Genomic DNA, 27,199 nt, shown 5'->3' with positions numbered 1-27,199 from the left:
GCCATTATTATTAATAATTCAATGCAAGAAGATGAAGTGAGACGTATGACAGCGAGCAGGGAGTCGGTCCGGCTATAGACGTCGAAAAATAATTTTAACTATTTCTATTGGGTTAACATTTTTTCCCCACTTTTGTTAACAAGATCAAGAAAACCTATAATTTTTTTTATTGTACATTTAAAACAGATATAAGATTTGTGATTAACTCATTCACTGCCATTGACGGCTATAGACGTCAAATTTATTTGAACTATTTCTACTGGTTTAACATTTTTTTCCACTTTTGTTAACAAGATCAAGAAAACCTAGAATTTTTTTTATTGTACATTTAAAACAGATATAAGATTTGTGATTATTCGTGAGTTAACTAGTGAAGTCATGTGATTAATTACAATTACAATTTTTAATCACCTGACGCCACTAATTTTTAATAATCTTTTATTCTTTAAAAAAAAAAATAAGAAAAGAAAAGATGATTAAAAATTAAGGGCGTAATTAATCGCATGACTTCACTTGTTAACTCACGATTAATCACAAATTTTATATCTGTTCGAAATGTACACATTTTTTTTTAAAGGTTTTCTTACTCTTGTTAACAAAAGTTTTTTAAAAAACTATTAGAAATAGTTCAAATGATTTTTTTGACGTCTCTAGCCGTCAATGGTAGTGAATGAGTTAAAGTAAGAGATTTTGGGCCCATGGACTTTTTTAGTGTGATACCTGTACCCGTGACCAAAGACCTGTGTTCTGTACACACACAAAAAACAACAACTCATGATTGAATTCAATGTATTTTCTAGGTGGGATTCAATAATATAACGCTTCCCATTTGTTTCCCTATAAGAGCAAATTGAAGTCTATATTATTGCCATGTCTTTTTCAGCGTGCGTGGTTCTAGTGTACTCACATTGGCGCGGGCCTCTGCGATGAAGAAGAGCTCAGTGAGAGCTCTGTGAAGAGGTAGCAGCACAGTGATACTTGTTGGATCCTGGCTTAAATTGTTTTCCATGGACATAAAGAGCTGCCACAGAGGTCGAAGCAGGGTCAGCTCATAGGCTCTGCAGTGCAAACAAATCCATATTTAGGCAAACTCAAAAATGTACACGGGCAAAAAAATATATATAGTAGCACAAAGATAAATAACACACAGTCAAGACTCTCATGAAGGCAAAATTGTATATAGTACGTTAGTTGTCCTATGTTTAAAAAAATATATCCTGCTCTGTTTAGTTAAAGGACGTCCTAACCTTGAGAACCCAAAATGAGAATATGCCACTGCCATTTTGACCAGATGGAACCGGAGCCAGTGTGCACTTAGGCAAATTCCTAAACACAACCTTCGCCACGTGAATGTGGTGGCGAACATGAGGCATTTATGAAGGCTTTTATGCAAAGCCTGTTCAGACGAATGCAAAGGAGGTTTGATGGACGGGACTCTTAACATGCCAATCTCATATGATATAGTGACATTCTTTAAAATATATTATTTGTCAAAATTTGAAATGATCAACAAATGTTTATGACTGTTATTAACACATATTAGAAAATATGGTGTTTTTAAGATTGTATTACTTACTATGACTTATTGTAGGTCTTAAATGCTAAATGGGATTTCCTCCCCCTCCCCTTAATTCACAAGCAAAAACACTTTGAAGTCTGCGTAAAAAATATGTTAGATAGTGTCCAATGCTCAAACTAATTAGTTAACAAAACGGAACTTTATAAGGATACGCTGATATCAGAAGTAGCCAAGGAGAGAAAGCTAGTGTCAAAATGAGGCCTCTCACATCTGGGATTGACACTGCAGGAGGCGGAGCAACAGGTGAATGGCTTTAAGTCTCTGGTTCCCGGTCTGGCGACAGGCCACGCCTACTTGCCACTCCCATATGTCAGTCAATGGCAGTTGATTGAGCACTTGTTCATCAGCCAACATTTGCTTCAGGATCTCAAAACCTGGGAGAAGCAAAAAGCACACAGAGGGTGAGAACAGAGCTAACAAGACGCCTCGTTATCTTGAGCATTCAAAAGAGTGGCGCGGTTATCGCTACCTGTCTGGAAGCGACCCCTGTGACCCCCTGTGATCGTAAACCTGTAGCCCCACTCTGTGTTGCTCATGTCTGACATAAACTTGTAGTACAAGGTATCACCTGAGAAAAGATACACGTCGCTAAACACGATCTTGACACTACAGCGGAAAGGAGTTGCTGAATTGCAACTAGGAAAATGACCCTCACCTGGAATTTCAAAATCGGACCATTTCTGAGGAGAGCCACTGAATATGTGGACATCCTGAAGGAAATCACTGCTGCTGGACATGATGAATTCATCACATCCTTCCTCTGTGTGGCAGCGCGAGTCAAATTTTACAGACAGGTAAATGGCACCTGGGATGTGCACCTTATCCTGGCAGCAAAAAAGATAGATGCAACATTGAGTTTTAAAAGTGTAAATAAATGTCAATGTTGAGGTTAAAAATTTATTATTATTATTATTTATTTATTTTAGATATGAGCGAGTCGCCGAGTACCGATACCACGACATCGGTTGCCCTCTTGCGGAGTTTTGACAATCAGGAACAGATTTATCTTCCCTTTAAAGTAGAGTGTGCTGACCCACACACTCCACAGTTTCTTTGGGGAGGGGAGGGGCGGAGTTTTTCGAACCTCATTTGAAGTCATGCCTTCGTTTGTCAACTGTGGCAAGATCGTGCACGTACTCGCACGCGCACCATGAACGAGCCAGACACAGATGCTGCAGTTACGCTTTGGGCCAGAGGTGGCAGTCACGAGTAAAAACAAAAAGAAGTGACAAACTGCACAAAGATCCTTTAAGGAAAAATGGGATATGTTGGTATTTCTTTAGAATGATCTGTCATTGTTTATTTTATTTTTTTATTTTATGCATCAAAAGTACTAGTGGTATTGGTATTTGTGACTACTCAAGAGTTGAGTATTGCACTGGTATTGGTCTGAAAAAATACAGAACATCTCTACATATATATATTTTTTAATCCCCATTAAGAACTCCATCTATCTATCTATCTATCTGTCTGTGTTTATTTCAAAACAATGATTGCAAATCTCATAAGTTGAAAAGGTTTTGAAAATTATTTGTATTATTTTTTTGTTTTGTTTTGCCAACTTCATTAGAACTGGTGTTTGTATTCTGTTGATATATTTCACTAACATCTGCTGTCCATGTCTTGAATTTGCCCCATTGGGACAAATATTTTATTTTTCAAATTAAAAGGGAATGGCTGAGGCATATCAGAGTAAATGCAAATAACATCACGTTAACTTTTAGAAACCCTAGCAAAGCAACCTTTTCAAATTTAAATTAAACAAACAATAAACAATAAAAGCTGTTGGCTATGGCTTTTAATGACGTAAAGAGAGGGAAAAAAATGGCCCATCAATAACTATACGCACCTCAAAGTTGGTGTTGTTGTCATATGGGTGCTTGGATTCTCTGACCTGCACTGCCATACCAGGCTCTTCCATAAACTGACAAGCAGTGAGGGAAAGGCTGCACAGCATACTCTGGCTGCACCCTTTCAAAACCCTTTGGAGAATCTGAACAACGACAGCATATTTTAGACGCAGTGGAATCAAATGGAAAAACTCCTGATGCTCCTCCCACTTGTCACCTTCTCCCACAGTAGCCGCTCCTCCAGCTGCATTAACATGTCCAGGATGTAGGCCATGTGAGAAGCACCGTTCAACTCCAAGGCCTCCTCGCTCAATGGCGCCTCGACAGGCCAGTCGGCCAGCAGCGAGGCGAGCACGTGGCGAGCGTACAGTGTGGAGATGGCGTGGTTAACCTTCACTAGGTACTGACGAACGGCCCCATTGCTGCGGAGATCCAGTTCTTTGTGCAACAGCGCTGAGCTTTTAGTGCGCCGTTGCTTGGCGTAACTGATCTGCAAGTCGCTCTCCGAGTTGGTGATGAGTCTCTGTGTCACCACGTTAACCTCGTCTGTGGCTTTTTCACATTGGCTGGGCTTGGACTGTAAAAGGAAAAGATTCGGAGCAATTATGACACCCTCACCACACATTTTCTGGACATACACTCAGCAAAAATATAAACGCGCAACACTTTTGCTTTTGCTCCAATTTTTTAAAAAATGAACTCAAAGATATAAAACTTTTTCCACATACAGTCAATAGTGCCAGGTTTTCTGTATATATATATATATATATATATATATATATATATATATATATATATATATATATATATATATATATAAAATAAAATAAATAAATAAAGAGCAATGATGATGACATAAGAGCTCTTTAGAAGAAGAAAAAAAAATTAAATTAAAAAATAAATAATAATAATAATAAAAAAAGTCCCCATGGTGTCTAATCAGCAACTTGATATGGCACACGTGTGAGGCGGGATGCATTATCTTAGCAAAGGAGAAGTGCTCACTATCACAGTTTTAGTCTGGTTTGATATCAATATTTGAGAGAAATGGTGATATTGTGTATGTGGTAAAAGTTTTACATTTGTGAGTTCATTTCTTAAAAAAATGGAGCAAAAAAAAAAAGAGGTGTTTAGATTTTTGTTGAGTGTATTTTTCTTTTCACTAAAAGGTAATGCTCTTTAATTATACCTGCTAAAAAAAAATCTGTCTGAAAGTGTTCACATTTTAATTTAAAAGTGATTTCTTAGCGAATGACTCACAATGCAAGATGCCACAATCATATCAGTGTCGACAGCCTTGGTGTTTTTATCCTCCGAGTGAGGCCGTCTGGTTGGTTGCCATTTCTGAGCTAAAGTGCGGATTGAATCGTCAGTTTTTATCTCCTCGCCATCAAATCTGGAAATAAACGAGCACGTCACATAATCATGTGGGAAATCCTAGCTACAGAGTATAATATAGAATGTGGAACTCTTTTATACTGACCTCTTCTGCACCTCCACAGAGAATGACTCTGTTTTTTTCATCTGCAACTCATACATCGCTCGTAGAATGGGCAGAGGGGCGTTTAAGGCATCATGGGCGATCTGTGCCAGATGAGAAGATCCTAGTTAATTCATTTATAACAGTAGTTTTTTTCCCTTATTTATTTTTAAGAGGAAAAAGAAGTAGTCTCACTCATCACCTGGAAGCAAATTTTAGTTTCCTCATCGAGACCATCAAGTGGATCTGGCCTGTTGATATCTGCGTCATCAGCCATGCTGCTCGAATGGTCAGAGTCTTGCTCTCTTTGGTCCCGCTCGGGGTCCTGAGCCATGGAATGTATTTCCCGCTTGGAGGAGTAAAGCATGATGGAGAGAATCTCGAGATCTCGCAACAACCACAGCTTGCTGAAACCCGTCCCCTTGCTGCACTTGCTCACAAGCAACTGGGTTAATCCGGACTTCTGGATGGCTTCCTGAGCTTGCGCCACGCCATGCTTCTACACAGAACGACAAGGAGAAAAGATTTTCCAATGCGTGTTCTTTATTCACATTATTATTAATATGCACACACTGATCTCATGCAGATGCATGTGGTAATTCAAATTAGCGACGCGTACCTTCAGGGTGTTGTAGAGTCCTTTAAGGGCCAAAGAGAGAACCCAAGAAGCCTCCACAGCATCAAGAGAGCCATTTTCCTGGCTGCTGTGCAGCAGGTGGCAGATGATGGAGATGAAGTTGTTCAGGTAGCGACTGAGCAGCGTTTTTGGCGAACATTGGTTCTCAGTTTGCCCTGCAAGGCAGACTGTGGAATCCTGAGACTGGATGAGTTGGTAGTCTTTGACTGTCAAAGAAAGGAAAGCCCACAGTGTTCATTGTTGCAGTTTCACCGAATGTGTGTGTTCCTACTGACCTGTTTTTCTCTTGCGTGTCTTTATATCCACCACTGCCGCCTGGTTTGTTTCTGTGAAATGTTTGAGTAAGATCATGGTGTGGTGTTCATTGGCGTTGTCAATAAACACGGTCTGTGTGCCAACGCACCACACCTGAGAGGCAAAAAACAACTCATTATTTGTGCGAGTCAAATAAAATGATCCAAGTGCAACACTACATGGTACATTTTGCACTTCTTCTTACCTCAGGGAAGCCCACCAACACCAGGAGCGTGAAGAGATTGGTGCGTTTCAGACTTTGCGGCAGCTGCTGCATACAATGATCAGTGAATGCAGCAATGACTGTGCTCCAACCAGGACAAGTGTTCAGATCATGTAAAATATTTGCTACTGTGCATGCCCAATCCAAACCAATACGACTGAAAAGGAAAGAAAAAACAAGAACGAGGAAGTGGTAATCATGGCAATAATTGCACAAAAAACTAAATGTTGGGTATGAAAAAGAGTAGCATTACAGTAATGGAAATATTATTTTAATGTTTAGATTCATCATAATAGATCACTACAATGTAGCATATTTATGATTGCTGTTTCAATAAAAGAAACAGGGGTACTGAAATTGTAAGTAGCATGAGTGTGTAGTTTCAAGAGTATAATACCTGTCCAAACAGACAGCTCCCAGACTGAAAAGCAACTGAGTGGTCTTCCATCCTTGAGTGTCACAAATGGTTGCCTCGTCATGTGTCAGCAAGTCATACTTGTCTGTGAGGGCCTCTGTGACAGCGCAATCGGCCTCAATTGGAGGTATTCGCATCAGTAGCTGTCCCAGTAGCCCCAAGGTAAGATGGTACGTCTCGTTGAGAGACCCTGCATTGCAAATGACTGCCCTGAAAAGTTGGTGCAGAATGGAGCTAACGCTGGGCAGACTCAGAGTGCTTTCCTAAAAAGAGGAGAATCGGAAACAATTCATGATTTAGAACAAAAGTCCTTTCATGAAGTCACAAACAACCAAGGACAAAACACTCACTAAATAGCTCATTTAGCATTAAACGAAAGTTACAAATATAACTACAGTTCTATGAATCCCAAATGACCAATAGAGGTAAGTGTTGAAAGCCTCTGATTTGATGTGCTCAAGAGAAATTTGTATCTCTGATGGCAAGAAAACAATTACGGGTAATAAAAACCACATACACTTCTCCCCCAAACCGATTTGAAAACAGTTACTTACTTGTTTGACAGACGGTAGCATGGCTGCTAGGAGTCCCAGGATCCTTTCTCTGGAGCACTCTGCGAAGACATGTTCCTGGAGAGGGACCTTGGGAAGCAGGAATACAGTCTCCCTGACAATCTCTGCTGTTGGAGAGTTGACTGCTATACTAGACCCTGAAGCTGTAAAAAAAAAAAAATAATAATAATTATATATATATATATATATATATATATATATATATATATATATATATATATATATATAACATAATCAAGCAGCTTTGCAAGTCTTAAAGGGGAAGTCAACCCCCCAAAATTTTCTTGACATCAATATGTTCCGTGCACCTCCTACTAGTCTAAATTAATATTGTGTTTGTGGAATATGAAATAAGCAGCAAAATCGACAGTTTTTAATCAATCTCAGGGGGTTGCCATTTTACCACTTGTTGTCAAGTGAAAATGATATCACAGTTGCTCACGGCTCATCTTGCGAACGTCACATGACCAAAATCAGAAAACAGATGAGCTGTGATTGGTTGTTATCTGAGCCCTGAGCAACTGTGATGTCATATTTAGTTGACAGCAAGTGGCAAAATGGCCGCCCCCTGAAATGGATAAGGTGGATTTTGCTGCTTGATTTACAATCCACAAACGCAATATTAATCAGAATGCCGCGTTTAGACTCGTGAAGCTTATATAGGAACTTACGTGGGATCACAGGAGAAAGTGGGTCCTCGCTTGACACAGAGGGTGTCTTGCTAAGGCTGATTGACTCCAAAGTGTCTTGAGTAACAAGTTTTCTTTTCTCCATCTCTGTCGTGCTCGGTGGTGAAGACATTTCAGTGGGAGCAGTGGGAAGAGACCTCACTTCTTTTGACTTTTGATCTTCTCTTGATGGTTTACTCTAGAGGTGTGACCACAACAAGTGGATACCGTGTATGTTCAACGCAGTCACAGCATAAACTTTCAAACTGACTAGAATAGAATTGTATCAAAATAAATGCACATCAGCTGGAACGTGCCGTACATGCAGCAAGCATGCTATAAATATCTGTGTTTGTAGCTCACCTTGTCTTTGGGTGATGAAGGGGAGCAGATTGCTGCAGTACTCCCAGGGAGAGATGATGTGTCTGTGGCAGTACTGACCTCCTGAGAAAACTCTGGGGAGACTGGGACTGGACATAGCTCACTGTCGGAGGCTGAGTCATTGGACAACAGCAGATTGAGCAAAGCTGAAGAGCGAAGACCTATTGGAAGGCAGCAGCTTTTGAAGAAACAGTACCCGTGTATTTTCACTGATGCACACTAGTTAAAAAATCTTACATTCCATTCCATTTTGATTTTTAAAAAAAATAATAAAAATGTTTGATACCCTTGCTGGTTTGCCCCTTGAGCAAGCAGTCAGTGATGAGTTTGGAGCAGCTTGTCTGTAGGGCTGCCGCTTGGCTCAAGGTGGTACTGTCCAAAGATTCCCCGTCCATCTGCTTCTCACTAATCACTTCTGAAGTGTAGAGTGCCAAAGCAGCAAACAGAAGCCAGGAGTAGTTGTGGACGTATGGCTGAATCAATCGGTGGCGGTCACTTATTCTAATGGTCACCATCGGGTAAACTGTGATCCGATGCGAGGGCAGGTGGCTAAGGGTTAGTTAGCATTTAGTGTTAGCGGCACAGTACAACACTGAGATTACAAGACTGAGAATTGCTTGAACTGGAATGTGTCACCTGTCAGGATATTTCTTTGCCTTATAACATCCAAAGCACAGGTCAAAGTCTTCACACACGTTGCAGTTAATCCTGCTGCCGACAATGAGGCCATGGCAATGGTCACAGGCATACTCCATGTTTACCATCTCATGGTCGTCCTCATGGCCTTCAGGCTTAGTGCCGCCTATTTAACACATAGATATTTTGCTTGCCTCAAATTGCTTTTAACACAGTGCATAATGCTTCTGGCTCTTTAAATTGAACTACCGGTAGTTGAGTTGTAAATAGTGGGGAGTATCTTACTGAGAAAGCACGTCTTGCAGAGGTCCATATCCATGCACTGCAGACATCGATAGCGGTGCCAAAGCGCCATCCTTTCACAGCCATCACAGGAAATCACAACATTGAGCAGGTCACAATAACGTGCAATGAACATGTGCATCTGCGGGAAAAACAACAACAATTTTAAATTACTTTTCAAAATTGCTTAATCGCACTCTTTTGGACTTTAATTTTCATGTACCTTTCGTCTGTCATTCATAAAGTCCTCTTCCTCAATGTGATCATACCACTTTTCAAACATGCCATCCATGCACTCATCCATCCATTCCTGGTTCTTCTTGTAGTCTTCAACTTCATCCTCATCTGTCCACTGACTAAAAATGTACACAGACCACAGAATAATTTAACATTGAAGTAAAACCTCTGATTTTCATACTGATAATTAGAACAATTGTCTATACTTCCTATGCCTTATCTATTCTACCATGGCTCAAATTTTACCTGACAGCAACGTCATGAACACTAATGTTCTCCTGGGACATGCTGAGTAAGAGTTCAGGCAGCTTGATGTTCAAGAAGAGGGGAATGTCGTGCACATCCCAGTTCAAGTCTAGAAGGTGCAACAAGCAGGTTTGCACACAAGACAGGGCTGGAAGAAGAGCCCTGGGGAGGAGTGACAAAGGTAAGGTTATACTGCTCGTAACACAAACATGTGTGCTGCAACCAGTTTCTATCTAGTCGCAATGGAAATGGAAAAATATACATACTTGTCATTGAGACAACTGAATCCTTGCACTGCTTCAACCAGAATGAGCACCAACTGATGGTAGGAACGTCGCACTTGCTCCCCTAGCTCTCGCCCGCTGTCTGACAACTGAGAGAAATAACTGAAAAAGAACACTTTAATTAAACACCTATTGACTTTTATATTAGCCACTGAAATACTAATGTTTACTGTTATTGCATTTTTTCCCCCCAAGTGTGTACCTGGTGAAGTCTTTCTGACATGTCAACAGCTCTTGTAGGAACAGGACGCAAGGGGCTTGAAAGAGGTGTGGCTTTCCCAGGGAACGCAAACACTCTTGAACTAGCTCCAGGACTTTGCAAACACTAATGGCCTGAGCTCTGTTCAGCGACAATGTCTGCAGGACACTATAGGACAAAAAAAAAGATGGCATGTCTCACAGCTGAATGACATGATTAATGCAAAATGCTATACAACGAGAGATTGACTGTAACACACTTTGCTGTTGTGAGGGCGTTGTCCTTTATGAAGTTGAGTATGTGCTTGAGAATTGGGTAGCGATCCTTGATAGGGGAGGACGTGCGGGGTTCTTCCATCGAACGGCAAGACAGGAGGCGTAGCCGTGCCCGACTGAATGGGGCTTTATGAGTTAATGCAGAAGGGGAGGCAGGACTGCCCCAGGAAGAGAGGCTTTCTGTGGAGCCTTTGTTGTCCGACTTGCAGTGCATACAGGAGTGGTTTAGGACATTGGAGGATTGGCTCTGAACTGGTTTGGCTTCAATAGTCTCCTGTGTAGATCCTGTGGCATGTTCAAGTGAGGAGATAGCCTGGAAATCGTCTTCTGAGACTGAACTTGGACAGTGGAGAAGAGCACTGCTGCCCTCTGCAGCTTTGGAAGAATCACCGTCGGGGCATGGTATACCACAAGCAGAAAATCTGAAGAGCAGGAGGCACTTCTCTATGCACATCTCAGCTACAGAGAAAGAAATGATTGCACATTAGACAAACGATACAATGATCAGAGACAAGAATAACCAAAGATCCTCACCTAAGGTCTCTATTGTGACCTCGTCGGTGCCTCCTTCTTTCTCATCAGGAGCATTCATTTTGCCAACAATATATCTCTGCTTCATCTCCAACTAGCAGAAAACATGAACCACAAATTAAGCTTACGTGTGTGATCGCGTACACTGTAAAGTCACGAGCAATTCATCAGGAGTCGAGGATCCTGTAACGCTTACCATCCAAGTTCTGATGCTGTCTGCCAGTGAATACACCTGCACGAAGTCCTCATTTAGACAGGACTTGCATTCTTGATTGACTATACATGAAATAATAAAACAGAAAAAAGTGAGACAGATACTATAATGATCAACTCGTACTACGTTATACTACGTATAACAAAAATAAGAAGGAGCTTATGCTGTTAAAGCTCATAATAAACAACAATTACCATAGGTCTTGAGGGCATGGATAAGGCCTGGTGTGTGGTAGACCATGACAGCCCAAATGGCATTCACAGCATGGTCTGCCATTGACCCGGTGGCTAATTCATTCCTCATTGCCTGTTTTTTACAGGACTGCACGAGGTTTCTCATCAGCTCTGTTCTGCTGTCTGTTGATTCCTGGGAAGGGTTCCATCGGGCAAAGTTCTCCAGGAGCCTCGTTACATCATCAAGATTATACTTTCTAATCTAACATACAAATAACACAACATAAGAGGTGATGTCAGAGATGAAATGTGCTCAGATTAAAACACGACAATCAAATTGAACACGACTGGATTCAGAATACTTTAGCATACCTGAACTGTTTTGATCTGACCTGTGTCCCTTGACTCACACAACCCATGTCGGAGAATCGGTTTCCATAGGGGTGAAGACTGAACATGAGACACTTTCCAGGGTGGAAGCTCTTTCACAGAGCGTATCGCTGAATAAACAGAGGGATTATGATAATAAGCATCATCAATAATCTGAAAACCCCCTATACATACACTACCAGTTAATATACTTTATGCAGTAAACCTGGTGACTGGCAGGTTCCAATGGACAAAAAATGATGGGACAAACATTGAAAGACAAGACAGTCAAGACAAGAACTCAATCAGGACCACAGTTTGAGATAACAGTTGTGAAGAACACTCTCACCATGAGGTGATTTCAGTGCAAGAGTTCTGAAGGCGAGACGCCCCATCAGTCGAGCCACAAGCAGCTGCAGGTCAGACATCCATGAAATGGTGACGTCTGGCAGACCCATGGCTGTTACAGTGAACTTGTAACCCCACTCGTTATTGCTGCTATCCGAGTGGAAGAGGAACTGAAGCTGAGGGCCTGTGTCAAATGTTACCTTCTAGCGAGCGGGCGAGAGAGAGAGAGAGAGCGAGAGAGGCAACATATGTAAAAGGTACAGTCCTAATAAGAAGGCATCTTATGGTAAAATGGCTTAATTTCTACCTTTGGCCACTTCTCACTTCCAACCTTCATGTCGTAGCGGACCTTTCCACCTCTGGAGTCAGTAAATTCCAGGTAGTCATACCTATGGAAATCAAAAGAATATAGATGTGGGTAGGCATGGGCTGAAAACCAGTTTGACGATTATTCATGGTTGTTGTTTTTTTTACATCAAGGTTACAAAAAACACAAAATTAATACTGATCTATATTTTATTTTAAAAAATAGATTGTGGAAAAAAATTGCTGTTTTTATGTACTTTTTTTTTTTTTTTTTTTAGGCCAGTTTAGATCTGTATTTTAAATGTGATATTTTTGCTAATGGTTATACAGTAAACTGTCAGAATCTTGTATCGGCCCGTGCTTAAAGGTGCGGGCTACTCTTTCAGTCAAAAATGTGGACTGTGTTTGCGTGTGTGTGTGTGAAATGTACAGAAATTCAATTTAATCACATCCATTTTTTGCTGTAAAAGAGAATGTGATGGATTAATATAAAGCAGTAAAAAAAAGTGTAATGTTTATTTCGGTACCTTTTTTCTGTCTCACAGCGTTCATCAAACACTACTTCAAACGACGTAGCACCAGGGCAGGCGAAGATGCTGGTCTCATGACTGCTATCTTCATAGTTGTGAGACGACTCCATTGTCCAGGTCCTCAGCACCACTGGCTGCTGGGGTTGGTGCCAGCACTCTTGGTCCACCTAACAATATCATGGTAAGTGATTAATATTAATGTCCTTCTGATGTTTTTTGTTTTCAACTTGACAATACATACTGTACCTCTCTCCTATATAGTCTATATATCAATAACAACTAGGCATGTATAAAAGGCTATGGTGCAATTGTAATGGCTTTTTCATTGTATGCTTACCACGAAGGCATTTTTTGACCTCCAAATTTTTTTTTATTTGGAGGCTGTATGTATTTTAAAATGCTACATTCACACTGCACTCCAAAAGTCAAATATAAAGTCACAACTGTTACTTGAAACAACTTACGTGATGTCTCCCGGACATTGCGGATGCGTCAAGCATAAATCAAGCTTAATGTCCCCGCTCATATAGGACTTTTGATGACGTCTAGGTCGCAATGCAAAAATTTCGGATGCGTATCCGATCTAGGACTACATATGAAAGTGACCCAGGTTGCATATGAAAAAAAAATCGGAATTGAGCCGTTCAGACTGACATAAAAAAAAAGTCAGATACAGGTCGCATTTGGGCAAAAAAATCTGATCTGGGTCGCATTTGCTTGCAGTGTGAACATATCCTTTCACTATTTTGTGTCACATATAGGATATGTGCTTTTGTGATGCTCCGTTTAACCATGCTAACAAGTGATTAAAAAAGGTTAGATGCATTCGAAAGAAAGCCACAGATTACACTAACCTTTGAAAAAATGTCGCCTGTGCCACTGGACATATTTTTGAGGAGCTCAATCAGAGAAGAGAAGCTCTTGAGCAGCAGACAGTGAGGAATGTCCAAAGAGCAAAGTTCCAGGAGGAAAATAAGCTGCCAGAGCAAATGTTGCATTCAATTCAGCAATGTCAACTCAAATACAACTATCTGATTCAAAATCATGATCTAATTGGGCAATACCAGCTGTCTGAAGACTGTAGCAATGATAGATTTGCCTAATTTGTCTGTAATCTCGGTACCAGTGTATCTATCCAGCAAGGAACCAAGCACACTTTTGATACTTGTCAAGAACTGATCCAAATCTGTTGAGAGAAATAAGAAATCAACATTATACACTTAAAAAAGAAAGAAAGAAGATCAACACATTCAATATCATCATCTTACTCTTAAGGTCATTGCATAACAAAATTAGAAGACAATAAAAGGCTTACATTTTAATAGGATGACTCTGGCCAGCTCCATGGTAACAGCAGTAGACGTGGTTCCTTTGAGCTGAAGATAGCACCAAGAGAGAAGGCTCCCTTGAAGAGCCCAGAACAGGGACAGCAACACTGTCTGCCGACTGGGTGCGCCACTGCACTCCGACATCATAACTTCACACTTGAGATAAAAGCAACACGCACTATTTTAAAGAACCACAGCCTGGTTTACAATGGGACATAGGACTTGAAAAAAGAGGATTGTTGCTAATTGTGGAACTTAAAAACTAAAAAACAGGATTGCACTGTAAAACTCTTTGTCTTTTCATCACCATAATTAACTAATTCATTTGTTATTTTTTGTTGTTGAGTATGAAAACCTAGAAAAAAAATATTATACATTTAGAACAGATATAAAATTCATGATTAATCGTGAGTTAACTAGTGAAGTCATGCCATTAATTACGAAAAATTGTAATCGCCTCACGCTCCTAATTTTTAGTAATCTTTTCTCCTTCTTTTTTTAAAGTATTTTTAATTAGTTTATTTTTTATTTTATTTTTATTTTTTAAGAAAAGATCATTAAAAATTAGGGGCGTCAGGCGGTTAAAATGTTTAATCATAATTAATCGCATGACTTCACTAGTTAACTCACAAATTTTATATCTGTTCTAAATGTACAATTAAAAAAATCGGGTTTCATACTCTTGTTAACAAAAGTGGGAAAAATATTAAAATAATAGAAATAGTTCAAATGTTTTTTTTACGTCTATAGCCGTCAATGGCAGTGAATGAGTTAAAGAGCTGTCAGTGATCTCACCTCTTGTGTTGCCACTCGCAGAAGTGTCTCCATCACCGCTAAAATTGGGCTGATGTCAAAGTCAGAGGAAGCACCTTTCGGTGGGAGCAGAAGAAGGCCACTTGGATCCAGATCACTGCATGGAGTACAAAGTGTTGAATGTGTATATATGTGACAATATGACATGCTCACATATTTATAGTAACGGCATACCCACCTGAAGTAATTACACAGCGACTCAAATGTAACTTTTACAGATGGCGGCTGATCCTCTTCTGTAATATTTTTCTGCAAAATAAAAACATTCAATAAATACATTTAAAAAAGAAAACATTTTACTGAGCACATATGTATACGCACCATCATGTGGAACAGTTTGTCCCGCCGAATGTGTTTATCAGGGAAGAAAACAGCTGCCCCGTTAAGAATAGCTTTCACAGCCTCTTTGTGCAAAGCTTTTTCCATAAATGTCACCCCCTCTGGCTCATTTACAACTAAAACAAGGGATGACAATATTTATCAGGAATCTCAAACCGTTATTGATGTTAATGGATCATGATTATATAGTTCATACTGTTGCAGAGGTGAGAGTAGAGCTGCTGTACAGCCCTGACAGAATCAGGCTCTGCACTGCTGGATGTGGATGTGGATGGCCCATCTGTTGCTGGGGCTCTGTCAGCCGTTGTGTTGCTCGTCTCTGGGCCCTGGGAGGGCAAAGGATTGGGCAGCATAGAGAAACAGTTCTGTAGCAACTGGAGGAGATGAATTCTGCTCATCAACACCTCTTCTCCCTCACTGAGACAAAAAGCACAAGCATACTTAAGTGAGATTGAGGCAGAAGAAATGTGGTCATATTAAGGGAAAAATAGTGGCTGCTACTACTGACATCTCCATCAGCTTAGTGTAAAAACTCCAGAAGAGGTCCACGTTAAGACCAGTGAAGTCCAGAAGACACTTTAGCTTTAGGTGACAGGAGTCCTAAAGGGAAAAAAGTTTTTTCCAAGACAGTAATTACTAGGTGATAATTGTGTACAATTCCCTCATTATTGTTGCTTCTAATTACCATATTTTGTGTGAGCTGTTGAATGAAGAACAAAGTCTTGTTCAGAAGACAAATGCCGATGACAGTATCTTTTTTGCAGTGCTCGTCCGCAGAGCTAAGCTCGTCAAGCTCTTCAAGCTTCTCAGTTCCAGCACACGAGTATCCACTGAAGCTGAGGGACTGCACCCCAAGGCGCTCAGCGGCGTCTTGCCTGGTGCACAGGAACTTCACCATCAGAAACTGAGAAGACAGGGACAAGAGTTAAACATGGTGAAAGCAATTTGTCTAAAAAGTCCAGTTTACACTAAGTAGCTCAGTTCGGCTAATTTCAGCATGCAATTCAGTCCTTATGTGAAATTAAATTTCCCTTTTTTTGGTAGCGAGTTCTTCAAATTCACTGGTAAATTACACTATGTTGTGCTGATATGATGTCACATTGAGGTAACATAAATAAAACAGTGTTATGGTTCAAACGTTTAAGGAAGTAAATCACGTGTCAAGAAAAGCTAGTTCGCTTGCCAGTTTGATCTCGAGACGGAATTTACCTTTGCAACACGACACTGCTGCAGCTTGATCTCCACATCGTTCCAGTCCTCTTCCACCTCAAACCAGCCAATCGGCTCATCCTCCGACAGTGCTGGAATCCTCACACTGCAGGTCAAGTGACAACAAGATGTGTCAGCGTTTAACTGAAACCACTCAGCCAGGGCCCCTGCTGAGCTGCTGGGGCGTCTGTAGTACAGACACAAAATACTGACTTGTTTTGCATTACTGACTGCACTGTATGAGAAAACCAATCATCAATTGCGCATCAAGAAATAGTTTCATTTCACATATTTTCAATGCAATTATTGGTTGTATTATCATTCATTAGACTGAAATTCACTCAAAATGTATGGTAAGTTGGTTATTGGAGATCTGAAAACTTTTAATATTGGACTTTTTCTCAGATTAAAGTCAAACAATGATGGCAAGATTCCATGGCATCACTTCCAAACACGTGCGCATCCAATCAGATCAGCCCTAAAATTGAACACTGTACCTGTAATGCATTGTTGTACGCATGTGAAAAAGTGCTTCTTACCTATCTTGAACAAATTCCTTGTAGTCTTTGTAGTCCCACGTATCATACTTCTTGAACCTCTTGAAATGTTTTCCGGCATCAAACGGTTCCTCATCTTTGTAGGCAAACACCAAGCCACATTTCGCCCCAATGGCCCCTTTTCGCACCTTATCCATGAATCCACAGGGAGACGGTTATGCATTAATTCCCTATAAATGTTAGACAGATTACCATTATCGTAATAATACTCACGTTGATCTTCATCTGAGTGACTTGAAAGTTGCTCTGGTCCTCGGTTGACAGGATCACACTGGCTTTCTTCTTGCCACTTTCGGTGAGAAAACCTTTTGAGAGCATCAATCGTGCAGTTGTACTTTAGTGTGACGGTCATATCAAGATTAGAGAAAATGTTTTTTATTTTCACGCTAAATTATTACCATCACCAGTGGAGGATTCTGTGAGCATATTCTCTGGTCCTGATTTCTCCTCTTTACTCTTTGCATCACATGCCTGTAAGTGCAGCTGGAGGGGTCTCCCTGCGATGTCACATAATGACACCGTTGGCATCAAAACATAAACGTTGATTTCATCAGTATGCATGTGCTGTGTATAACTGCTTTGAAAAGGACTGGAACATATTGTCATGTAAAATTGCCTATTTTTGAACAGTTTTGTACACTCGCAATGACAAATATATGAATGACAACATTTAGACATATGGCGCCGGTATTTAAATGTAAAGTTTACAAATTGGTATTACAGTCATCCCTGCTATTGGTGGGGGATAGTGACCAGGCCCGCCCGTAAATAGCAAAAATCCACATGAAATTGATGCCGATTGAAATGCATTGGAGCGGGGGAAAAATTATAATTAGTATACTGTATTCTAAATTGGAATATTCCAGACTTGGTAGAGACCCGAGTTTTACTGAGATCTAGTTTCAACATTGCTTAAATGGAATGACAAAGATAGAAGACCAGACACGTTACCATTTCGATATTGGAGTTGTAGCCGAACGGCAGCCATTGACGTGATGAGGGAGGAGGCCTTGTATTCTGTCTCTAAGTGGTCACTGATGCAGGAAAGGGCTTGGAGCACTTTCGCCACACTGCCTCTGGCCAGAGCGAAGGCGAGGAGGGTCAGCTCTGCATCGGGACTCACACAGCAACTTCAAACAAAATGACAAACGCAGGCATTTAGTTACACTAAAAATCATAGTAAAAATTTGAAACAACAGTGAACGCGGTGAATGAAGCATTGATAAAGGCTGAGAGTGACATAATGGAACCTTATGAAGTTGTAAATGTCATTATAAGTTTGACAAAATTTTTCCTTTAAATTCACACAAAACTTGGAATCAAAGTCATGCATGAGGTCACGCATCATCAAATCAGCATATTGCATAAGAACTCATCAAGCACGCATTGCATGAAAAATTCAGGGCATTTGTTTTGCTTTGTGTTTAATCTTTTGTTGCACTTTTGCAATGCCCAGGTTATCAGAATTAAAGCATTATTATTGTTGTTGTTGTTTTACATGTGAATGATGCTTAAATATTTTCAAAAGTCAAGTGCGGGAGACTTGAGAGTTTCAATGTTTATATTTCTCAATATTAACATTTAATACGTTTAACACTTTAAGAATGTTCAAAGGAAGGGGAAAAAAATGGTGACGGACCAGCACGATTATTGATTTTGGATAACCATGGATAACAGAGGTCACCAACATGACGCCTACAGACACACCAGGTAGCCCCCAAACACCACATGAGCAGCTCGCAGGCTTGCTCTAAAATCAGCTCATCAGTAAAGTGATCATTTGAAAATGTTACTGTATGCAGAGATTTATAGAAATGAAGTGCTGCATACTGATATTTTACTCTTTCCTACTATGTGTACCATATGTGAAGGTTCTCAGTCATCAATGGTAAGTCAAAAAGGTTGAATTGGGGCAGTTGAATATCTTTAATTCAACATGTTTCTTCATTTTTTGGGTGTGGAGTCCCTCCCTATTTATGCGTCAATTAAATGACCAATAACGTCCAGAGCACATCCGATGTGGATCATGCAATGGAACTTTAAAGAAGCTTTAATAGTAATGTTGGATGAGATCATTTTTGTCAGGATGAAGCTGCTGATAGTTCCTGAGCACTCCTGGGGGATGCAACAATATGTACAATTGATAAAGTGGGTCATCAGCACACTAAGGCACAGTATTGATTTTCGCCTGCCTCTCGTGCGATGCAGTCCGCTTTATCAGCTCGATGAGGCTGTGTTGTTGGGTACGTGTGACGATGGAAATTCCAGCAGGGCCTTACTTACTCTGATATCCTGAGGAGAAATGCATCCACCTCCTCTAAGATGTTCAAAGAGAAGAACTTGGGGAACTTGGTGGACGATGGCATAAGGGACAATGGTGGCATGTGTTGTAATGCTTTCCTGGTGGGAAAAACAACAACAACATACTTGATTAAAATCTGTCAGACCACGGATGAATAAAGATTCGCTTATTGCTTCTTCTACATCTGATATAGCCAAATCGCTTATTTTATTTTTTTAATAAACAACTTACTGAGTGCTCTGAAGTACAGTCTGAGCCAGTGCAGGGTTGGTCTCCATTGAGGCAGTGACCAAGGAGGTAAGGAGAGAAAGGTACCAGATGGCTGAAGCATCTGAGACAGACACCTCTTTATTCTTCGTAATCTGATAGCCCAGTGTCTTCAAACCATGAATCCGTGTGTCACAGCCATCGCTCAGGCACCGCTTGATGTTAATTTGAATGTCTGGGGTTTTGAGGAACACACATTGTTGGAACATGCAGTGTAAAAATGCTGTGCTGAATTGCTATAGGCCAAAGATCTTTGGATCGTTAGCTAGCGAATCATTTACAGGCACATAACAGATCATGAGATCAGGGTTGTGAATTCGGACGGCTATTAAGAGCCTGCCACTGCAAAGCTCTGTTCAAAATATGTGTTAATAAGCGTGTGGTTGTTCTTGCTTACAACCACCTCATTCCATTCTGTCTCCATCTTGTATTGACTGAACTTGCTCTTATTAAACACATGATTGTGTGGCCATTTGTCAAAAAGAATACCCTTCAGAACAGAGGTTTCATTCTTAGCAAACACACTCTACACTAAATGCTCTAAAACGGCAATAAATGATTACGAATTGACTCACATGGGTGTGTAATGTTGGCATTCTCCAAGAGTGCAACGTATCCTGTCACATTGCTGGGGATGCGGATGTCTCTGATCTTGTCCAAGGAATGGAGATTTTTGCCCACCATTACTGAGATCAGCTGAGGCATGTAACTGTGGTCGTTGGCAGCCACGGCAACAGCCAGACGCCGCAAAACCACATCCGGTTTCAGTTTCAATCTGGGAACCCAAAGAAGACAATGTTCAACATCAAAACAGGCCAAGTAAAATCATTCGGAAAATCTGGAATTGTCACATATTTCAAAGCTAATTGCCCTTGCCTTATCCAGTGTGAACGCGCACTGCCGTCAGACTGCCAGAAAGATGTCGTTTCTCCGTTTGTCATCTTGTAAACATCAGCAACGTTGGATGAAGATTCTATCGTGCTGTAGCACTGTGTGACCACCTTCACCTTGTCCACATCTGGATCACGGTCCAGTTCCGCTCTGTACTGGATATCTAGATCTGAATAGTGGGATTTAGGTGTGTAGTCATCTTAACTCATTCACTGCCATAAATTCATTTAAAAAAAAGAAAGAAAATATTATTAAAAATTACGGGCGACATTTTAACTGTAATTAATCGCATGACGTCACTAGTTAACGATTAATCACTAATTCTATATCTGTTCCAAATGAACAATAAAACAATTTTTTTCATACTCTTGTTAACAAAAGTGGGAAAAAAATGTTAAACTAATAGAAATGGTTAAAATGAATTTTGGACGTCTATAGCCGTCAATGGCAATGAATGAATTAAAAAAATAAAATAAAACATTATTAAAAATTTGGGGCGTCAGGCGATTAAAATTTGTAATCATAATTAATTGCATGACTTCACTAGTTAACTCACAATCACACATTTTATATCTGTTCTAATTTTACAATAAAAAAAAAATCGAGGTTTTTATACTCTCGTTAACAAAAGTGGGAATTTTTTTAATTTTTTTACGTCTATAGCCATCAATGGCAGTGAATGAGTTAAAGGGTAAGTCAGCAACAAAAATTCTTTACAACATTTTCTATGAAGCCCCACTAGTCTAAACACAGCATTCTGATTAACATTGTATTTTTGGAATATGACTGAATCAGCAAAATCGACCCATTTTTATCCATTTGCTACTTGCTGTCAACTGAAAATGACTTCAAAGTTGCTCGGGGATCAGGTAATGACCAATCACAGCTCGCCTCTTTTATGAAGCTGGGATGTGATTGACCGTGACCTGAGCAACTGTCAGTAAACAGCAAGTGGCAAAATAGCGGCCTCCTGAGATGGATAAAAACAAGTGGATTTTGCTGCTTCAACTCATATTCCACAATGGCAATATTAATCAGAATGCTGAATATTTTGTGTTGATTTCCCCTTTAATTATACAAAATGGCTGGTCTGAAAGCTGTCCTGCACAACACTTGAAAACAGTGTATGGAAACATTACCATACCATACGCTATTCTTTATGAAATAAATCACACATGAAGCGCATTTGATAACGTCTGATAATAATTTCCTAGGCTAGAAAATGTAAAATTTCAAGCATTAAAATAAGTGCCTTTTAAAGGGCTAAAAAACATTTTAAACCAAGGTTCTCCTCGACCGGCCTCCTGTCCAATTGTCCAGCCTGTTTTCCATGTCATTTCACACCTAAATCGAATGAAATTGTGCTGTTCACCTTTTTCCCGTTGCAATTGGAACTCCAGGAAGTCCTGGACCACACTTGACCTCATGGTGCAAATACTGTTGTAGCCGTCTAAAATAGGGAACGGGATAGCACTGCTGGGAATATGATTCCTGTGCAAAAATTTCAGGATCTTGAAGGCATGTGCCCCCAAATGGTCTTTGGTCTTGGAGAATATGTCAACAAAACCTGTCAAGAACACAACACAAAAAGCATTCAAATTCAAATGCAGGGGGTATAAAATATGCGTTCAAGAACAACTGACTGTGTTTAATTGCGTTAACGCAACACATACCTGGGGTTAGGGAGCACGACTGGAGCTGCCTTATCACATGACTCAGCTCTCCCCGTAGATTAGCTCCATTCGAGTTCTTAAGAGTAATCAGCATGCTCTCTACATCCACCACCCCATCCCCCTCGGCATCAAACTGTCCAAAGGCCTAAGACGGAGATAGACAGTGCACTTTGTGACATTTTATATCATACATGAGCCAACAAAGTGCAAGGCGCATAATAGAACTAATCTAACTATAGCTTTTAAGTTATTACAACATAATATACGCTTTGTGTTGATTGAAAAGGTGATAATACAGAAAGAGGTAGATAGTAGATTGACATCTAACAGCCATTCTGGGCTCATGAGCCAGCTTTTCAGGAACACAGAGTGACATTCCATCTGCAGTACATGCAAACAAAGCTACATGGAGGACCATTCATTCATATTCTTCAGCTGAACAAAAGTGGTCAAAGTTCAGATAGCACTGACAATAAACGGTGATTAGTGTAGGTGACAATGACTGCCTATTGGAATATTGCATACCATCCAGCCATAGCGCTTGACCACATTAGGGTCACGTATGAACTGGATCCTATACCGACTGACTGGGCGAGAGGCAGGGTAAACCCTGGACTGGACGCCAGCCAATCGCAGTGCTACATTGCACTTTTATGGTGACATGATATGTTAGTTTGTTTTTTGGGGGCTAAAGTCAACTTATTATAAAAAGGTATGAATGTAACAATATGCTTATTATTGTGATTGTAGTTTTCAGGGATGATATGCACTACCTGTATATAAAACTGAGAGGTGGTTGTAATATTTTGGTTACCTGCATGAAAAAGAACAAAAAAACAGAAACACCTCACAGTGTTATGACTGTGATGTGGATCTCCTTGGGAGTGTAGTTGGTCCAACACCGCAAACTACTTACTGGAACAAATACATCTCACAGTATGGATCATCTTGTGAATATTTACATTGTTCCATTACTGATCTTACTGTCACATCCTCAAAATACAGTAACAGTATGTGAATGACACAAGCACATAAGCAGGCATGCTATCCAAGTTGTTTGCTGTGTTAGCTTATACTGTACCTCTTCACATTCATCTCTCGGGGCATCTCTGCTCTCCAACATCTCACAAAACTGCTCAACATTGACGGATTCTTCTCCTCGGTTTACCCGCTCCTCCAGCCAGCGGAGCAGGACTCCCTCGTTCCCTGCCAGCACAGACTCCCGGATGACGACTCCCGAGTCGCTAATACGAGCCGCCGCTTCTCTTAGTTTCACTTGTTCGAAGAAGACGGCCGAGCTCGGCGGCCCGCCAGTGGGCACGGAGACATTCTTCGGCACTCGTCGTCCGCCTCTCCCAGGACCGGTTCCTCCGACGCCAGTGGCCGCAGAGGCCGGGCTGTCTTCTGCCGACCCGGGGCTCTCCGTTCCCATGTCTTCGTCGTCGCAGCTGCCTCCACCGCCGCTCTCTGCGTTCCCCATGACTGCTTCGATTCGACTTCGCCGAATAAACCTGTATGGCCCACAGAGGGGCGGTTTTAGAACGGTTGTGCTGGGGGACTGTACACAAATCTCTCTACTAAGCTACACTACTACCGCATTGACTGTACGTCCGTCGTGGACTTGCCTGGAACGTCATTTGCGTTAGCCGTTTGCGCATGCGCGCTTTCTTCTTCGTTCACGGAAGCACCTGCGAGGGCGCTAATGGTTTTCAATGAAAATGTGGAACGGAAATAATCATAGCATCGACAAACAACATGCTCTGCTATGTATTGGTGGCAGTGCTAGCGGCGTTCTTGGCGGCGCTTTTCATTCCTCGCCAGCGGTCGTTACACGTAGGAAGTAAATCCACACAGGGGCTTGCACCGACGCGATTCCTGAACAGCCAAGAATTGTCGTTGTACGACGGCGAAGAAGGCAGCAAGGGTATTTACCTGGCAATATTAGGCCAGGTGTTTGACGTACACATTGGCCTCAAGCATTACGGGCCCGGTGGTGCTTATCACTTTATGGCAGGTGATAATTACGACTTTCCTTGTTAGCCTTTGACACACATTGCTGTATCGTGAACGTACTGTATAATAATCCTGTGTTACTGCATGAATGCAGCAGTCAATCATGTTCATGTTTGCATATCTTACATGCTGTATGCCTCAAAACCGGTAATTACATTGGACAAATCATTCACAATTAAAGTATATACCTTTTAATCTGAATACTAATTACATTGTTGCATTATTGTAAAAACATTAACAACGGGGATGAAAACATGCTCATGTTATTTTCTCTCTCAAATATATGCTAGCTGCTATATTAACTAGTCCAAAACAAAATTAGCTACTATTCTAAAAAATAATATATATATATATATATATATTTTTTTTTTACAGTAATTAGACTTTACACCGAACTGATCGGCTGGATCAGGATCGGCCGATATTTTGCATTTTATGAAAAACCTGTGATTGTCTTAATTTACTTTGCTGAGTCGTGTAGCGCACCTATTTTTTTTTCTTCCTCCAGATGACTAAAAGGTTTTGGGAACAGGAGTGTTGAGAGACAACTTTGAAGCAGAATTACTACAGTTTTAAATATCTCTATCTCGGCGTAACAAAGTGAAATTAAAGCCTATATTATTTGTTATAGATTATATGAAATGTTGTCATAAAGTGGTGGGCTGCGAAAAAACTAAAGTTTTGGTGGTTCATAATAAGTATGTTTACACAGTATGCTGCATGTCTATTGTATAAATGTTTATTTTCCCAAGGTAAAGATGCATCACTGGCGTTCATCACAGGAGATTTTACAGAAAGCGGCTTGACAGATGATGTGTCCAGTTTGTCCCCATTGCAGGTGGTAGCCCTGTTTGATTGGCTGCTGTTTTATCAGAGGACCTATCAAACTGTAGGTGTGTATGTGTTTTTCCATTAATTGTGCAATTTTAGTCCATAATGTGACTATTTGAGGGTTGGACTAAGGACATGTGTCAAGAAATTAGTTAACTGACTGACTATCTACTGAAGAAAATGTTTTGCCAAAATAAACAGCAAACTTAAAATGCACATAAATACCAATATAACAGTTGACCATTAATTTTTGTGCCATTTTCAGATTCTCCTTTACCGTACCGTGTGAAAAGCTAACCGTGAAAGACATGGGAAAAAAATATTTGAATGCATCAGAGCAACCACAATAACAAGCATAATGTCAAATGTATTTTAGAAATGCAGATTTAATACAGCACGTGTCTTGCAAACAATTTTCTATTTTTTAATTGCAGATGACGCTTTGAGATGTAACACCCCTTTTATTTGACCATACTTGGTCTCTTCCTCCCTTTACTTACCAAAGCTAAGCACTCCAGATGGAGCTTGGCATTAGTACAGGCATTAGTACAGTTAGTGAGGCGCCAGGAAGATTTAAAACCGCGAGCTTGTCTACTTTTCATCCAACGCAAGATTAGTGGTTACAGAAATAGTCAATTACTCTAGTTTACCAGACCAATTTCATGCAATCTGCTTTGTCAGACAACAAATGGGACGTCTGTTCAGTTATTTTGAATTGTGAATACATCCACAATAAAATGTGAACGTTTGTTTTCAGGTTTGGTCATAGGACGGTTCTATTCCGAAAGTGGAAAGCCTACAGAGTTTCTATTGCACGTTGAGTCATTGCTTGCAAAGGGCCAGCAACTCAAAGCCAAGGCGGAGGCGGAGATGCTTCACTTCCCCGCCTGTAACTCAGAGTGGAGCTCTGCGAGGGGAGGGAGGGTCTGGTGCTCCACCAGGAGGTAAATAAATAGTTTGAGCGTGGACAAATATGTATAACAGAGATGCAAAGTTGCCATGGACTTTTTACCGTCTTTTCAACAGCGGTGGAGTTGAAAGAAGCTGGACAGGCGTTCCTCGAAAACTCTTCTCGATAGGTGCTAGTGGGTCTCGTTGCGTCTGTGTGGAAGATCCATCTGCAGCCAAGGAGAATCCCAACCTGCAGGAATATGATGGCTGCTTGGCCCTTGCAGTCTCTTGCTCTTTAGTAGAATAGTTGAAAATGGACAACTGAAAACGCCTCATGCCAGCAAACTCACAAATAAATACACGTGGGGAAGGGGATCGTTTTAAATGACCTTTATGTAAAGTTGTTCTTCCTTTCTCTAAAAGGATACACTTGGAAGAGACAGGCTAGATATCTGAGCATACAGATACGATACAATGTGCATAAAAGATTTTACAATGTGCATAAAAGATTAACAGAGGCAAGATTTAAGTCTGTCACAATGGCAATCACAAACTGCATTAAGTACAAAAATGGTAGCAGTGGTCAAAAATATCACACATTTATCTGTACAATTTAACAACACTTTAGAGGCCGCACTAATCGGCCACCCCTATCATTCTCACCTCGCCAAACCATCGGACATGTCACGTGATCTTTATAAAGTGCACCTGTTAGGTTTAGAAAATCAACAAAGCGGTAAATGTGTTGGGTCAAGACAGACAACTTGACTTGAGGCATCATCGTGGGGACTGCCATCACAACTGACAAGGACCTCCTGGCCAAGTCAAAACTGGAATGTACTCATATGCTGACTGATTTCCAAAATAGGAAAATGATCATGAAATGCTACAAATTATAGTACATGCAGTCATATAAAGTTGCTTGTCAGTAGTGATACATACCAAATGTATCAATAAAGGTTCAAACACCCCGTTCATCAAGGACTTAATCATTGTGGACAATTGTGGCTTTTTTTTTTTCTACCACAAGTGAAATTTAAATGCCCATGTTATGCTTCAGAGTCTAACAAAGTGTATTGATTTCATAATTTATCCAGGGAATACATTACAGTCACAGAAAAAGAGTTCAATTCACAATAATCTTGTGATTCCGATTTAGTTTTACAGCTTTACACAGACTTTTGATGGCGTGCGTGTACAATTCGATGTTTGTCTCTGGGCAAGTGACATAGCATGATCTGCAGATGGTGAAATAATTATCCACAGATGAACATCTTCCAAACTGGTTTCGTAATGAAGATGTTTATCATTGAATTGCAATGACCGTGAGAAGCAACTGTTTTTTTTGGGGGGGGG

At 40.5% G+C, this 27,199-nt stretch overlaps 2 protein-coding genes across 2 annotated transcripts in view; one reads left to right on the top strand and one right to left on the bottom strand.

Annotated features, from left to right (window-relative positions):
* The window catches only part of zzef1 (zinc finger, ZZ-type with EF hand domain 1), a 28,870-nt gene extending 5,112 nt beyond the window's left edge, over positions 1-23,758 (bottom strand). The window contains exons 1-52 of the mRNA XM_086097920.1: positions 23,190-23,758; positions 22,109-22,253; positions 21,808-22,002; positions 20,421-20,604; positions 20,120-20,319; positions 19,509-19,719; positions 19,259-19,375; positions 17,927-18,105; positions 17,374-17,472; positions 17,189-17,280; positions 16,958-17,103; positions 16,419-16,524; positions 15,895-16,113; positions 15,718-15,809; positions 15,406-15,626; positions 15,192-15,325; positions 15,049-15,119; positions 14,853-14,967; positions 14,045-14,213; positions 13,794-13,915; positions 13,584-13,706; positions 12,727-12,896; positions 12,201-12,282; positions 11,895-12,096; positions 11,549-11,676; positions 11,198-11,438; positions 10,986-11,065; positions 10,793-10,883; positions 10,243-10,717; positions 9,987-10,151; positions 9,767-9,886; positions 9,501-9,662; positions 9,241-9,373; positions 9,021-9,159; positions 8,736-8,901; positions 8,386-8,648; positions 8,082-8,260; positions 7,722-7,917; positions 7,033-7,193; positions 6,461-6,741; positions 6,046-6,220; positions 5,822-5,954; positions 5,529-5,752; positions 5,112-5,408; positions 4,913-5,013; positions 4,690-4,825; positions 3,647-4,006; positions 3,429-3,572; positions 2,235-2,403; positions 2,049-2,147; positions 1,788-1,953; positions 908-1,058 (exon numbers count right to left, since the gene is read on the bottom strand). Of these exons, the coding sequence (XP_085954046.1) occupies positions 908-1,058; positions 1,788-1,953; positions 2,049-2,147; positions 2,235-2,403; positions 3,429-3,572; positions 3,647-4,006; positions 4,690-4,825; positions 4,913-5,013; positions 5,112-5,408; positions 5,529-5,752; positions 5,822-5,954; positions 6,046-6,220; positions 6,461-6,741; positions 7,033-7,193; positions 7,722-7,917; positions 8,082-8,260; positions 8,386-8,648; positions 8,736-8,901; positions 9,021-9,159; positions 9,241-9,373; positions 9,501-9,662; positions 9,767-9,886; positions 9,987-10,151; positions 10,243-10,717; positions 10,793-10,883; positions 10,986-11,065; positions 11,198-11,438; positions 11,549-11,676; positions 11,895-12,096; positions 12,201-12,282; positions 12,727-12,896; positions 13,584-13,706; positions 13,794-13,915; positions 14,045-14,213; positions 14,853-14,967; positions 15,049-15,119; positions 15,192-15,325; positions 15,406-15,626; positions 15,718-15,809; positions 15,895-16,113; positions 16,419-16,524; positions 16,958-17,103; positions 17,189-17,280; positions 17,374-17,472; positions 17,927-18,105; positions 19,259-19,375; positions 19,509-19,719; positions 20,120-20,319; positions 20,421-20,604; positions 21,808-22,002; positions 22,109-22,253; positions 23,190-23,588 (8,928 nt within the window). The 5' untranslated portion in view covers positions 23,589-23,758. The remainder of the gene's footprint in view (positions 1-907; positions 1,059-1,787; positions 1,954-2,048; positions 2,148-2,234; positions 2,404-3,428; positions 3,573-3,646; positions 4,007-4,689; positions 4,826-4,912; positions 5,014-5,111; positions 5,409-5,528; positions 5,753-5,821; positions 5,955-6,045; positions 6,221-6,460; positions 6,742-7,032; positions 7,194-7,721; positions 7,918-8,081; positions 8,261-8,385; positions 8,649-8,735; positions 8,902-9,020; positions 9,160-9,240; positions 9,374-9,500; positions 9,663-9,766; positions 9,887-9,986; positions 10,152-10,242; positions 10,718-10,792; positions 10,884-10,985; positions 11,066-11,197; positions 11,439-11,548; positions 11,677-11,894; positions 12,097-12,200; positions 12,283-12,726; positions 12,897-13,583; positions 13,707-13,793; positions 13,916-14,044; positions 14,214-14,852; positions 14,968-15,048; positions 15,120-15,191; positions 15,326-15,405; positions 15,627-15,717; positions 15,810-15,894; positions 16,114-16,418; positions 16,525-16,957; positions 17,104-17,188; positions 17,281-17,373; positions 17,473-17,926; positions 18,106-19,258; positions 19,376-19,508; positions 19,720-20,119; positions 20,320-20,420; positions 20,605-21,807; positions 22,003-22,108; positions 22,254-23,189) is intronic.
* A 10-nt stretch (positions 23,759-23,768) lies between these two features.
* cyb5d2 (cytochrome b5 domain containing 2) lies at positions 23,769-27,199 on the top strand. Its single transcript, XM_086097922.1, has 4 exons — positions 23,769-24,122; positions 24,874-25,014; positions 25,710-25,896; positions 25,979-27,199. Exons 1-4 carry the CDS (start codon positions 23,864-23,866, stop codon positions 26,148-26,150), a joined length of 759 nt encoding a protein of 252 aa, XP_085954048.1. The 5' UTR covers positions 23,769-23,863; the 3' UTR covers positions 26,151-27,199.

This window comes from Leptonotus elevatus, chromosome 16 (assembly GCF_054856555.1).
Source record: "Leptonotus elevatus isolate MCC_2025b chromosome 16, RoL_Lele_1.0, whole genome shotgun sequence".
Taxonomy (NCBI): domain Eukaryota; kingdom Metazoa; phylum Chordata; class Actinopteri; order Syngnathiformes; family Syngnathidae; genus Leptonotus; species Leptonotus elevatus.
This window is presented reverse-complemented; position numbering and strand designations above follow the sequence as displayed.

Bases quoted from the DNA above. Each gene is read 5' to 3' on its own strand.
- cyb5d2 (XM_086097922.1), top strand. From the start codon at position 23,864: ATGCTCTGCTATGTATTGGTGGCAGTGCTAGCGGCGTTCTTGGCGGCG. The intron at 24,123-24,873 runs GTGATAATTACG...TATTTTCCCAAG, and splicing joins TGCTTATCACTTTATGGCAG to GTAAAGATGCATCACTGGCG. The intron at 25,897-25,978 runs GTAAATAAATAG...TCTTTTCAACAG, and splicing joins GTCTGGTGCTCCACCAGGAG to CGGTGGAGTTGAAAGAAGCT.